The 13,038-nt window shown below is 39.2% G+C and overlaps 1 protein-coding gene across 3 annotated transcripts in view; it reads right to left on the bottom strand.

Moving 5' to 3' along the window:
• LOC118823362 (probable palmitoyltransferase ZDHHC14) overlaps positions 1-12,494 on the bottom strand; it is a 69,724-nt gene extending 57,230 nt beyond the window's left edge. For 2 of the 3 annotated variants that reach the window (XM_036592909.1, XM_036592907.1), the window contains exons 1-2: positions 12,010-12,493; positions 8,986-9,252 (exon numbers count right to left, since the gene is read on the bottom strand). In XM_036592909.1, coding sequence (XP_036448802.1) covers positions 8,986-9,224 — 239 coding nt within the window. In that variant the 5' untranslated portion in view covers positions 9,225-9,252; positions 12,010-12,493. Of the gene's footprint in view, positions 1-8,985; positions 9,273-12,009 lie in introns of all 3 variants that reach the window. The other variant, XM_036592908.1, reaches the window with a different exon arrangement.
• Between the last annotated feature and the right edge of the window lie 544 nt (positions 12,495-13,038).

Here is a 13,038-nt window from a genome sequence, read left to right on the forward strand (position 1 = left end):
TGGGATTGAGAGTGGGCAAACACAGAGATGTACAGAAGTCTTTGTTTTCGTTTCCACAGAGTGATGATTAACGCCTAAGTTACAAATAAAGCAACTGCTCAGGGCTTCTGTAATATTATCCCTTTGTTGTTACGTCTGAGCTACAGCAACATAAGAAAGCCTTGGGAAACAAGAAAACACTGGTACTTCTATATCCCCACAACAAGCTACATTCTATTCATTTTTAAACCGATGTGACTAAAGCACTGTAACTACAGCTCGTACCAGATATTCAGGCATCATGAAAGTCACAGCCACTTTTACCTAGAGATTCCTATGGACATTTTGGGCTGACAGAGGCATTATAAAGGAGGAGAAAGTTCACTGGTTGGAAACTGAAAAATAAAAACTCTAATCTGCTCTACGCAGATTTGAACAGAAGCCAAAACAAGCTGAAAAAGACAGGTTTTTGTGTGTTACTTGAGCCAAACCTTATAAACCATTCATGCAATTCGTCAGATTTTAGCCGCGATTTCAAAGATGCTTTTGAAAAGTTAATGTGGCTTTCAGGTTTCAGTTTTAGGGTCTCTTCCCATTCATGCTTTCGTAATAATGGAAATAACTTGAATGGGTACTTGGAACTTGGTAACCTCTCAAAAAAAACATTCCTCTTAGTTTCGGTTAAATTAAAGAAATAAATCCCATGTGTGCAGGAGTGTGGATTACAACCCCATTTCCAAAAAAGTTGGGACGCTGTGCCAAGTGTAAATAAAAACAAAATGCAATCTCATTAGAAATAGTACAAAGACAACATATCAAGTGTTGAAACAGAAATTTTATCGTTTATTGAAAAGTATTCGCCCATTTGGAGTTTGATGCCAACAACACGTTCCAAAAAAGTTGGGATGGGGGCAACAGAAGGCTGCTAAAGTTATGTAATACTAAAACACCTGGTGGTTAATTGGCAACAGGTCAGTAACGTGATTGGGTATAAAAAAGAGCATCTCAGAGAGTCGGAGTCTTTCAGAAGTAAAGATGAAGAGGGGCTCACCACTCTGTGAAAGACTGCACGAGCAAATAGTGCAATAATTCAAGAATAACATTTTTCAAAGTGAATCAAATTCAAAATAGGCATATATTTTTCAAAAAACAATCAAATTTCTCAGTTTCAACATTTGATATGTTGCCTTTGTAGTATTTTTCCTTTAAAAACATGGTTTGCATGATTTGCATATCATTGCATTCTATTTTTATTTACATTTTGCACAGCATCCCAACATTTTTTGGAAATGGGGTCGTACACTGACAGACTTGTTAATGTTAAAGGAATGGTTCCCTGAAAAAGGTTCTCATTGTCCCCTTACTCGCAACATATTCAAAGGGCCAGGATATGTTTGCTGTCTGAAGTTTGCTTCTTTAGTTTTGCATTGGAGCTACAAGGCTAATAAAGCTAACAAGCAATAGAAATCCATGTAACTCAAAATATATCTAAATCACGTAGACTTTTATTATATAATCGTTGTAGCTCGAGTTCTGACCTAAAGCACATGTCTTGAAAGTTCAGTTAAGATTTTTTTTGGTGAAAAAAAGCTTGTGGTTTGACAGAGGTACACAAAGTCAGCACGTCTCATAGGTTATTACAGAGTAACATTCAATTATTAGAAAGGTGGCTATACTCAGAGCATCTCCTCCAGAGAAGCTCACCCAGCTAAGTGTAGAGATGTGCCACTGTAATTCAACAAGAGCACAGCTGAGCTGGAAAGATGTCAGCTTTCCACTTCTCCACTGATGTAAGTGATACTCTAGACAAACAGGATGTCTGAGACCATGCAGCGCATAGTACTACACATTAGCCCTCAGAGTCGCTAGGTGGAAAATGAAACACTGATCTTATAGTCTGGGGCTGTCACTACTGATTATAGGTTTAAGTCAGTAATTTGGTGAATATTTGGATGATTAATTAAGTAATCTGTACTTTTTTGGATTAGTACTTGAGTAGTCATTAACTGAACAACAAAACACCATGCAAAGCCATTCAAGCCTTAGGGATTTTCTACTGAAAAACATACAAAGGAAGCCTTTAAAAAATATATATAAATAAATATATAAATAAAATTTGCAACAATATGTCGCAAAATTTACCACCATTGACACCAGTAGGACTATTTAAAATGTGCATTATCAGGGTATCTGCATGAAACAGCAAATGCATTTTGAGGAACCTTTAAATCTGTCAGTCAATTTAATGCATTTTAAGCTATTTTTAATGTATTTCTGAGAAATATTTAGTGCTGCCAGTCACCTTCGCATGGCTGTGTATATCATTATACAGCAGTGTGTAATGCAGGAACCTTCACTTTATAAGTAACCTGAGTACCACTGCTATGATAACATTGACAATTTTCTGCTTCTAAGGGAATTTCAATGTTCGGTTGGTGCCAAGCTAGCAGTGCTGTTCACTTCCCACACAGAGTTTAACACTCCTTACACCAGCTCTGCTTAAAACACAGGCATATGAAGCATCTGAAGCTCGTAAGACATTTAAGCAGCATTCTCTATGTTGTATGTTTGCAGTTTCACTATGAACCCTTTGGTAAATCCAAACAGCTTTACAATACCTAGAGGAGACCATTTATCATTCAGATTTCAGACTAATTACTAAGCAAATTCACTTAGAACATAAGTTTTAATCGAGTAATCTGTTTTAATCAAGTAAATGAGACGGCCTTACTGTGGACATGCGCTGTATATCTTTAGTAGGCAAGTACACATTAAAACTAACTATTTCTTCTCATGTTCCTTCACTTGATTACATTCTTCTGGGGACTGTTCAGCTAAAACATGAATGCACACATCATAACAACCACACTAAAAGGACAGCAAAGAGCAGGAACAATTCCTGTGCACAGATGGATTTGATAGAAAATAGTGCAGTTAGCCGACCATAACCATCTTTACAAAGGAACAGCCTAGAGTTACTGGAAGGCAGTTAAAGACTCTATGGCTTAACCCCATTTCACCCCTCGCCCCTACCATTTAACCCTCAGCCCTCCGTTTTGTGAGTTCATGTCTAGAGGTAGGGTGTCCAGATTTTAGTTGAGATAGAGGGGTAGGGTGAAGTGTTGGGGCTACATGGCCCTCCAAACGGAGGTTTTTCAGAGGCACAATCCAAACAGAGTGTTAAGGGGAAAAAAAGAAAAAGCCGGCAAGATGGCTGCAGGAGTGACCAAAGAAACCCACAAATGTGAGAATTTTCTCCATTACAAAATTACGATAACCACTGTGTTCTTAGTTTAATGTTGTTTCAATGCATTATGATCGTTTTCTTCATATCAAGCATAAAAAATTGCTAATATATGCTAATGTTTCGGTAGCCAGCTAAATTTCTCGCTCCACCTTAAATAGTCCAGCCTGAAGCACCAAAATGTAACTGCTGCTCCATTTAAGGTGGAACGGGAAAATTGGAACAAAAAAGCTGGAGAATAGCTGAATTCAGCTTCATATTACTGAAGAATTAGGGGTGGGTGATAACAAAATAATTGTTGTGCCCCCCCTCTTTGAGAGCATATGATACCCTAAATGTAACTAAAGCCCAGCAGTGAGGAGCTGAACTTTACCCTCCTCTGCTATCACTGCAGACTGGCAGGGTCGCCTACAGAGCAGCGCTAGTAGCTGTTAATGAAGTAATGTTCTTCTTTATTTGAGGTTCCCATTTCATAGAGGAAGATTTCAACCTCTACCCCATGCAACTCAGTTCCAAGAGGCAAGGTGACACTCGAAAACAAGGCATAGGGGTAAAAATAAGAAATGGGATTGATCCTATACATGATCTTTTTGACACTGCTCTTAGGATAACACAGGAAATTCCACTGCAAGAAATAACAGCATTGCAAATTAGTTTAAACGACTTCAGGCTATTATTCATTCAGAAAGGGACTTTAATCTTGTTTTTTCCATGGCAGTTATTTTGTTAATTGTTTGAAACTTGGCTTTAAACATGTAATGAGGCTTTAAGTAAGCAGCCATTTAAGAACTGCATGTGAATCACAGATTAAAAAAAAAAAAACTGACAATGAAGCTCTTGAACCAAAAATAAATGACGGCAGGCAAAGCAGGAACTGAGAAGTTCTAAATTACCCTACAGACAATCAAACGTGACCTGAGTCTCATACAGTCTCTTCACAAAGAACAGGCCAGAGGGTATTCAGACAGCGTATCAAAACAGCATGTATTCCAGGACATCCTTGCAATCAGCAATGTTAATGGCGGCCAGCAGCTTTAACAAAATCAAAAGAAAGAGGGGCAGGTCTTTGCAGAGTTTGTATCTGGTGAGTCATCACAGCTTCAAACAAACTATTCAATTTTTTCTAAAACCCAGGATATTTTCCCTCCAGAGGAGACAGCTACACAAAGGTTTCAGTCCAGAATCCCTCAACAGAAGCATACAAGACTGGGCTAACGTGAGACCAGAGGTGTTGAAGCATGTTAAAACCGCCCCCCGTCCTCCGAATGTCTACACAGGTAGAAGAGATGCACAGACAAACCTTGAAAACCTTGAAGTAAAGATGTGGAGAGGCTGGGGAACCAAATAATAAATTGCAACTTTTTTCTGAGCAACAGGTAGAGCCTGAAATATTTGTCAGAATCTGACTGGACCAACTATTCACATGCAGTTTGAGCATCAACTGAGGTTCACAAAGCCAGTATTAAACTATACATCAGCGTACTGTAAGTGTTAACAAAAACATGTCTCTCCAAAACGACAACTTTACAGGAGAAAGAAAAGACATTCTTAACTCTTGTGTGGTGTTCAGGTCTGTGGGACCCATTTTTAATGTTTATCAAAAGAAAAAATGATGTGATTTATTATTATTTCAACCTCAGATTTCTTGGCCTTGCTCACTTTCTGTGAAGAACATATAAACTAACACATTTTCAGTGTCTTCACACTGTTCACCCCCCACACACTCATATTACACATGTGGTGTTGGTTGAACCCACGGGGAGTAAAAGTGTGGAGGTGCTGTGTCCTTCACTCTGTTCTCCTCTTACATGGCCTGCTGTTAGTGTGTGAGTGTGTGTGTGTGTGTGTGACGGTGGACAACATGGACAGGCTGCTGACTGGCTACAGCTGCTAAAGGAGATCCCTACACTGTACACTTGTGATATTTTAAACATCTGGCATTCTTTCATAAATTGATATGGCTGTATTGATTTAAAATACAAAAAAACAAAAAACAAAAACAATAATGCGGTGGTTCCATCAGACCAATGAGAAACAAAAATATCAACAAGGGTTAACTTTTAATGTAAGTTTAAGTAAGTTTACTCTATATGATCTTCCTTATGATAATGGTGTCACAGACAAACATTCCAAACCGTGAAAGAATTATTTGATTATGAAGTAAAACTCTTCCTCTTTGCTGTTTAATACGTATTTTTTCAGGCAAAACATACACAAAAGGTTTGTTTTTTGGTTGCACGGCCCTATTTTTGGGCCCTATTTTTCACGATGTCATTTTTTTTTGCATTGTTGATCTATTATGGTATAAACTGGCCTGCAGCACAACTGAATTTGCACAGTTTGCCATAAATTTTGGCCAAGATTTAATTTGCAGCATCTCACACAGTGTGAAATGCAATAAACATGAAAGATCACAGTCTGCAGTGAGGTTTAATGTAAAAAGATTGTATTGCATGTAATTTTAAATCCAAATGTTCACACAATGTAAAAGGCAACAGGCATTTCAAATAACAAAATGAAAAATAAATAAATAAATAAAAAAACAACAGAGCAGGCACTATCATTAGGAATGGTGCGTTAAATTCAGTCTCTGGTTGGTGGGGTTCAGGTTCGCACAGAAATTAGGTGGGCTACAGTCAGTTTTGTGTTTTAAGCTTGGTGCTGTGGGTCATGCAGAATCTTCTTAGGGTATATTCAGGTAGAAGCCAACATTTAAGGGCTGATTAAACTTCTAGCATGAAGAGAAGGTTAGCATTCATTCACAGTATAAAAGCCTGGAGTTTAAGTGGTAGTACCCTCATTCAGTTATCTTGTATTTTAATCATCTTTTTAAATACCTCATCTGTTGAACGAGGCTGAGTGAAGAAGCTGAGTGGCCAAGCCATTTTTGGGGGGGGGGGGGAATCTACATCTGAAATGTAGCTTTAAAATGCATGACTACCCATGAATGTATAGCTGGTGAAGTGCAATAATTTTCACCTAATCTGATATGGCAGAGATTTGCTCATGCAAATGTTGGACCGATGCCAAGTCTGAAATCCTGTGCTTCACTACACCCAGAGCCTGGTCGTGCAAAGCGATGTTTCAGACAGAGTTCATTTAAGGCAGTTAATAATTAAATGCCTCAAGATGTTGAGGATTAGATCCTTTTCCTCACTGCAAAGGAACATGTCATCTTGGGTAAACTGAAGGACAGGCCTGAGTACCAGTGCTCCAGCTATGAATAGCATAATAGACAGACCATTTGCACATCAAGACCTCTCCACGATGATAACGTAACTCTTTGGAGCTCTAAAAACAAATCAAAGCTTTTTTTCCCCTCAACCAGACAAGTTTAAAACAGCCTTTTACTTAAACTCACAAAGTAAGACAAGATTGTTAGTAGATCAAAACCAGGTTTTCATCTTTGATGCTGATACCATCTGGTAGAGAAAAGTGCTTTGTAGAAGGAAAATGACAACATTATGTGGTACAAGTCTATACAAGAAATTGGAGGCTACTAACGTGTGAGGCAGGCTCTGCTGGCTCAATCGTATTTCAAATTACTCTCAACTACTCACTGACCGCCAGCTGTCTTACACTGATTTAATCAACTTAATGATAATCAGGATGGCACCACACCTCCAAAAGTGATGAGGCAAAATGAATTGGTCTTTCATATTTAAAAAAAAACACTCAAGGGTAAAACAGCAGCTGACTGACCGACCACTAACTTTCAGCATTATATATAGCCTGTATAAAACAATAACATGCCCCAATGAACGTTTTCATGAATAGTTTGTGTTGTGTGAATCGACCCTGTGGAGCTGGACTCCACTTAGATATTTAACTCTGCTAGCTCACATCTCTAAAGAATATCAAATATCAAATTCTAGCTTTGCATGATAGTCGTGAGAAAAACCACAACTGATTTCCTGTAAATTTTGACATAGTGTTGTAGCAAACTCTATGACCAAGCATATTACTTCACACATTGCAGTAAAAACTAGGGATGGACTGATATGGGAACTACTAGGCAATGCCAATATCATCGCTCCTGCACATATCTGTCGGTGCTGATACCGATAAAAAATGTATAAATTGTGACTAAGTCACTTGGATTAGCATTACAGAGAAATACACTATATGGACAAAAGTAATGGGACACCTACACATTACAACTACAGGAGCTTTTATGACATCCCATTCTAAATCCATAGGCACTGATATGGAATTGGTCCCCCTTTGCAGCTATAACAGCTTCCACTCTTCTGAGAAGCTTTCTACAAGATTTTGGAGAGTGTCTGTGGGAATTTTTGCTCATTCATCCAGAAGAGCAACAATCTCTGTTCTAGTTCACCCTCAAGGTGTTCGATGGGGTTGAGGTCAGGGCTATGCGAGGGCCAGTCAAGTTCTTCCACACCAAACTCACCCAGCCATGTCTTTATGGACCTTGCTTTGTGCACTGGGGCTCAGTCATGCTGGAACAGAAAAGGGTCATCCCCAAACTGATCCCACAAAGATGGAAGCATAACATTGTCCAAAATGTCTTCGTCTGCTGAAGCATTAAGATTTCCCTTCACTGGAACTAAGGGGCCTAGACCACCCCTGAAAAACAACCCCATAGCATCATCCCTCCTCCACCAAACTTTACAGTTGGCACAATGCAGTGAGACAGGTAACGTTCTCCTGGCATTCGCCAAACCCAGACTCGTCCATGAGACTGCCAGATAGAGAAGCGTGATTCATCACTTCACAGAATCCGATTCCTCTGCTCCAGAGTCCAGTGGCAACAGCAGCAGAAAAAAAAACTGCACACTCTTTGGGGAAATAACCTGCACCCTCCAGCTGAAATGGAGATTCTGCTGTTGCTTGATTCTCTAGCTGTGCTCCAAACGCTAGGCTGCAGCTGAGAAAGGGGGGTCCTCAATAGGACTGTCCTCTCAATGCTCTATGTTTGTATTACACAATGCAAAACAGAATGGTTTGCCAAGGCCAATCTGTCACGTCATTAGAAAGGAGTTGGCACAAAATTTAACGGTGATGTGAATAACAAATTGGCAAGGAAAAAACTGATGTAAATGAAATATGTGACAGGCAAAACAAATAGATTGCAATTAAATGCTGTCCTGCATGTTAAAAACTGTTAAACTAACTGAAAGCAGGTGCATGTCACACCCCGCATTCAATTTCAAGCTAAAGAAACAGCATGCTGTATATGTTACTATATACTTTACTGGCCTTTTCAAAACGTACATTTAATCTGCTGGCATTTCTCTTCAACTTTCATCATGTTAGATGTGTGTGCAAAGGATAATTGTTGACAAGATACCATGAATGATAATCTAGTAGTGTCCTTGAGAAACGTCAGACTGTAGGCCGCATTTCTTGGCTGTATTCGAAGAATCCTTATGATTGGAACAGGCTTGGATAGCGTAGTGGTCCAGAAATGCAGCCTTTTGTTTGTGCCTATACATAGTTTTTATAATGAGCAGACTGAATACAATCAAACATGGTGGATCAAATGCCTGGTCAGCTGCATCATTTAAGCAGCAATGCTAATAATGACATGCAACAGACAAACGGAACTGAATAAAATCTCGGAGGACACAAAAAATCTTTTTTTGAGAAACTTACCCATCGTAAAATAGTCAGACATTATATTGGTAGCATAATGTCTCACACTTATACTGCACCTCTCCTTATGAGAAATGGATCATAATGGATTCTAATTAAACTTTCTTTTATTACTGAGTGTCAAAAAAGGAAAGCAAATAACTCACTCAAATGCAAAGAAGAGTCCACTTGTGATGACGATGAGAACGAGAGTTAGGTAGAAGACGCCAGTCTGTCTTGCCATCATAATCCTGCCATCACAATAGAATTTATTCCTTCCAGGGAAAACCTGCCACTTCCTCTTCATAGTCCTTCTCTTATGTGGGGACTCCATTGGTGTCGAGCTGCGAGTGCTGATCTGACTGTACTCACACTCTCGCATATGCTCAGCTACCCCGAAATGCATCCGTTGAGTGAAATCCCAAACAGCAATCCTGGGGATCCAAAGATGAAGCTGTTAAAACATTGACAATGTGCTGCAGTCAACCAGCTATGATTTGAAACAAGGAAATTACTCTCAGGTGTAATGTACTGAAGGATTTCTTCGCTCACCAACTACCTAAAACCAATCTATTTTAATACAGACATGAAGTGACCATATTATTAAGCAGCCTTGCTATCCACTGTAATCCAGACATCCATTCACAAACCACAGATTAGTCCCAGGTAGTGAAAAAAGCAAGGTAGCAGGTGCACAAACACCTACGAACCTGTCAGACAATGAGCAGAACCAGCTGTGGTTGAAGACGTGGGCAGATAATTAGCAAGTATGACTAACATTGTTGGTGTGCAGCAGAAACTGCATATCTCCCAAAATACAACTTGTAAGGAAAAAAATATATATAATAGTAGAGATAAGAGTGCAACACATGGCGTTTTTGTTGGTATCTGCAACTTCCACCACATATTTCAAGGCAGAAAATGGGGAGTTTCTAAAGCGTGTAGGCATGAAAAGTTTATAAAAATCTGCAAAGCTGCAAAGTTTCTGACAGCTAGCTTATGGACAGCTGACGCAAACAGCAATAACCATATAGGTCTAAACTGGTTGGCTAGTCTTTTTCTTCTATAACTACAGTAGTTAGGTTATATAATAATATGGCACAAAACATCACAACAAAATTTTTTTTTGAAGTTATATGATGTTTGCATAATGTCACCTCTTGTTAAACAGATTGTTAGCTGATATATCATCTAACAGAAATCACTAGCAATTTAGTATGACTAAATAGAGTGGTGCGGTTTTTACCAGGTCATTTGTTTTTATTCCATACAGAGTTTTCCATGGTACAGTAAATGTCATGATATTTTGGGAAGCAATTTAAAGGTATATTTTCATAGTTACTACGGTTGATAATTTAAAGCCAAAACTGGTACCTGCATGCAGTTCACAACTGAACAAATGTATTCTGTAGTCAAGCTTGTGTTCATCCGTTGCCTAAAAACACTTTATTTGGAATCAGACTGCTTTCAATTATTTTTATATAAATGCAGTGTTAGTTTTTGCATTTAAAGGGGGATTCCACCAATTTTCCATGCTGCATGATCTAATAGGCAACATGTAAAAAAAGTCATTGATAGTTATGTGATGAAATGATGCACTGCACAGAACCTTACCAACTCAGATTTCTTTACAATGGAGGAACCAGACGTCTCCCTCACAGAAAGCTGTTACATGAAATGGTTGGATATATGCTGCCTGATGTCTTATATGTTGTTTCATGATAGTTTTGTAACAAAGTTTTGACTTTAAATGTATTTCAACCCCTTTATTTTAATCTACTGATGGCAGAGGAGTACATGCAAGGCACTGTGAGGCAAAACAAACGCATTTACCACTATTTTGCCATAATTAACATTATACGTAAACTGTCTTTGCTGTAGACATGGCGACCCCTGGTTCCCATCGCCACCACTTTGAGCCAGTCAGAGTCAGTAAGTTATTCTACAATTAATCGCTTCACATCAAAACACTCTGAATGACTGTTTATATCTCAAGGACTGAATTATTCAGAAATTCTGAAAACTGGTGGAATTCCCCTTTAAGCTAACGTTCACCTGCCTGTTGCTTGCTAGCCAAATTTACCACACCTTAATAACTCGGACCCAGTGAAAGATGGTCTGGCCAGATAGATGGCTACCTACTAAGTTTCTCTTTTAAGAGAGCTGCTCAGGTATAGTAGTGATATGTGACCTGTTTTTTGTTTGACTTTATCTTATATGTTTAAAGGCTGGATAAAAACTAGCTCGCTTAAGTAGTTAACGCTAGCTAGTTAGCTATTTACTAACGTTAGCCAAGTTAGCGTCAGCTAACTTTACCAGACACACGAACTTCTTGAAACGCAAGACTGGTTAACTTAAGAGTTATACATTGAATGATTGTGGGAGAGTAATGTTATTAAAAAACATAAAAAAATGATAATTAGCTAAAGATTTCTCTGATTAAATGCCAGACTTTCGCAGTGTGGTTACTGTTAAGGTTAACGTTAACCTACGTGAAGTAAAGTTAAAGCTGCTTCTTGTTTGCTTTTACTGCTCCACTCAGCTCATCACCTCCTTAAAACCCCTTTCTACAACTTTCAGTCTGTATTTCTGTAGAAAAAAGTTGACTTTTACGTTTTTGCTTCTTTTACAGCGTGTATCTGTAACTTACTAGCTAGGTTAACTAACTACAATAGTTTTATGGGATGTGTAATGTAATGGTAGAAAGCCAGCAGCATCGAGGTGACAGGTTTGTTATAACTTAGTATTGTAAATTTCATTTCTTAAGTCGTAATTGAGCAGTTTTGTGAGGTTAAATCAACGTGTACGGTCAGAAAAATGACATGAAATGTGCATAGAGGCTTAAGTTGACTTCCTATTTGAATTCGAATCTTCCCGTTCCACCTTAAATGGTGCAACAGCTAATGTAACTGCTGCACCATTTAAGGTGGAACGGGAAAATTCGAACAAGAAGCTGGAGAATAAGGAGCAGGAGCTTTTTCACGTTTGGAAACGGGGATCTAACTCTAACTAATCCGCCCTACGCAGCAGGCAGCAGCAGCAGCAGCTATACTCACCCATCATTAATGTTAATATCAGGCTCTAACAGGCTCTTGCTTCTTTTCTCTCTCTGCCTCTAATGCAGCCAAATCGAGACCATCCCATCTTTTTATCACCCTAAACTCGGTGATCTGATGTGAATGTGAACTTACCACAAAAACAGGAGCCTCCTATGTCTCTTCAGTCTCTTTAGTTCCGAGACGCAGCCCTCCTTGGTTGGTCGTTATCCTGGTTTGTTCCGAACAGCTGCCAAAACTAAACGAAACATTTTCCTTTTCTGTTTCTTTTTCTTCTTTTAAATGGTTTTGTACAAGTTCTCCCCTGAGACAGTCTCGGGTTCGTGTTGTAGGAGCTGTTGCGTTGTAAAACGAAGCGTGATTTCAGATTTCAGTGCCCGTCCTGCTGTAATCCGCTCAGGCTGAGAGGTGGAGGAGAGACGCTTTTGGTGTGATGGGGGTGTGAAGGCTGCTCCGGGTCACTTCTCGGTAGATTACAGTCCGTTTTCACTCCGCCGGTGGCGTGTTGGGGTGTGAGTGTGTGTTCCTCCCTGCACCTTCACACCAACTAACACACATACACACACAACCTGGAGCGAGTCGAAGGTTCCGGGACTGAGATATTTCCCTGTATTCTTTGCGCGGGGAGGATTGTGGGGGATGTAGGCGAAGAGGCCGCTGTATCATTCACTATATTCATATTCTGTCTCGCTCTCTCAGCCTACCTACCCAACATCATAGAAACCTTTAAAAGTTTTTGCTGGTTCCTGGTGGGTCCAATAGTCAGTAATGATATTTTATGTTTTCCTCAAGGGTTGGTGTCACAGTGTAACGGATTCTAATGGTTAACAGGTGTTCTGGGGCTGATTCCAGACGTATTTGATGGTTTCCTAAAGGGATCTAATGGCATCCTACAGGAAACTTAGTGGTCTCTAGTGGCCATGTGGTTCTAGTGGTCTAGACAAAAAGCCAGGGCTGAATTTAGTTCCCAGTCCAGCCCTGTCACCACCGCTGGGAACATTTCTGACTAGGAGAGTTTCTCTAGAACATCAAAACTACTATTAACAACTTTTTTTTTTATCTTAACTATTTCAATAACTATTTCATTTATTTAATAATGTAGAAGTTTTGAAAAAACAGTGGAATTAATTATCATTAATACTTTTAATACATAATTTATGTGGC

The sequence above is a fragment of the Colossoma macropomum genome, unplaced genomic scaffold, assembly GCF_904425465.1.
Source record: "Colossoma macropomum unplaced genomic scaffold, Colossoma_macropomum, whole genome shotgun sequence".
NCBI lineage: Eukaryota > Metazoa > Chordata > Actinopteri > Characiformes > Serrasalmidae > Colossoma > Colossoma macropomum.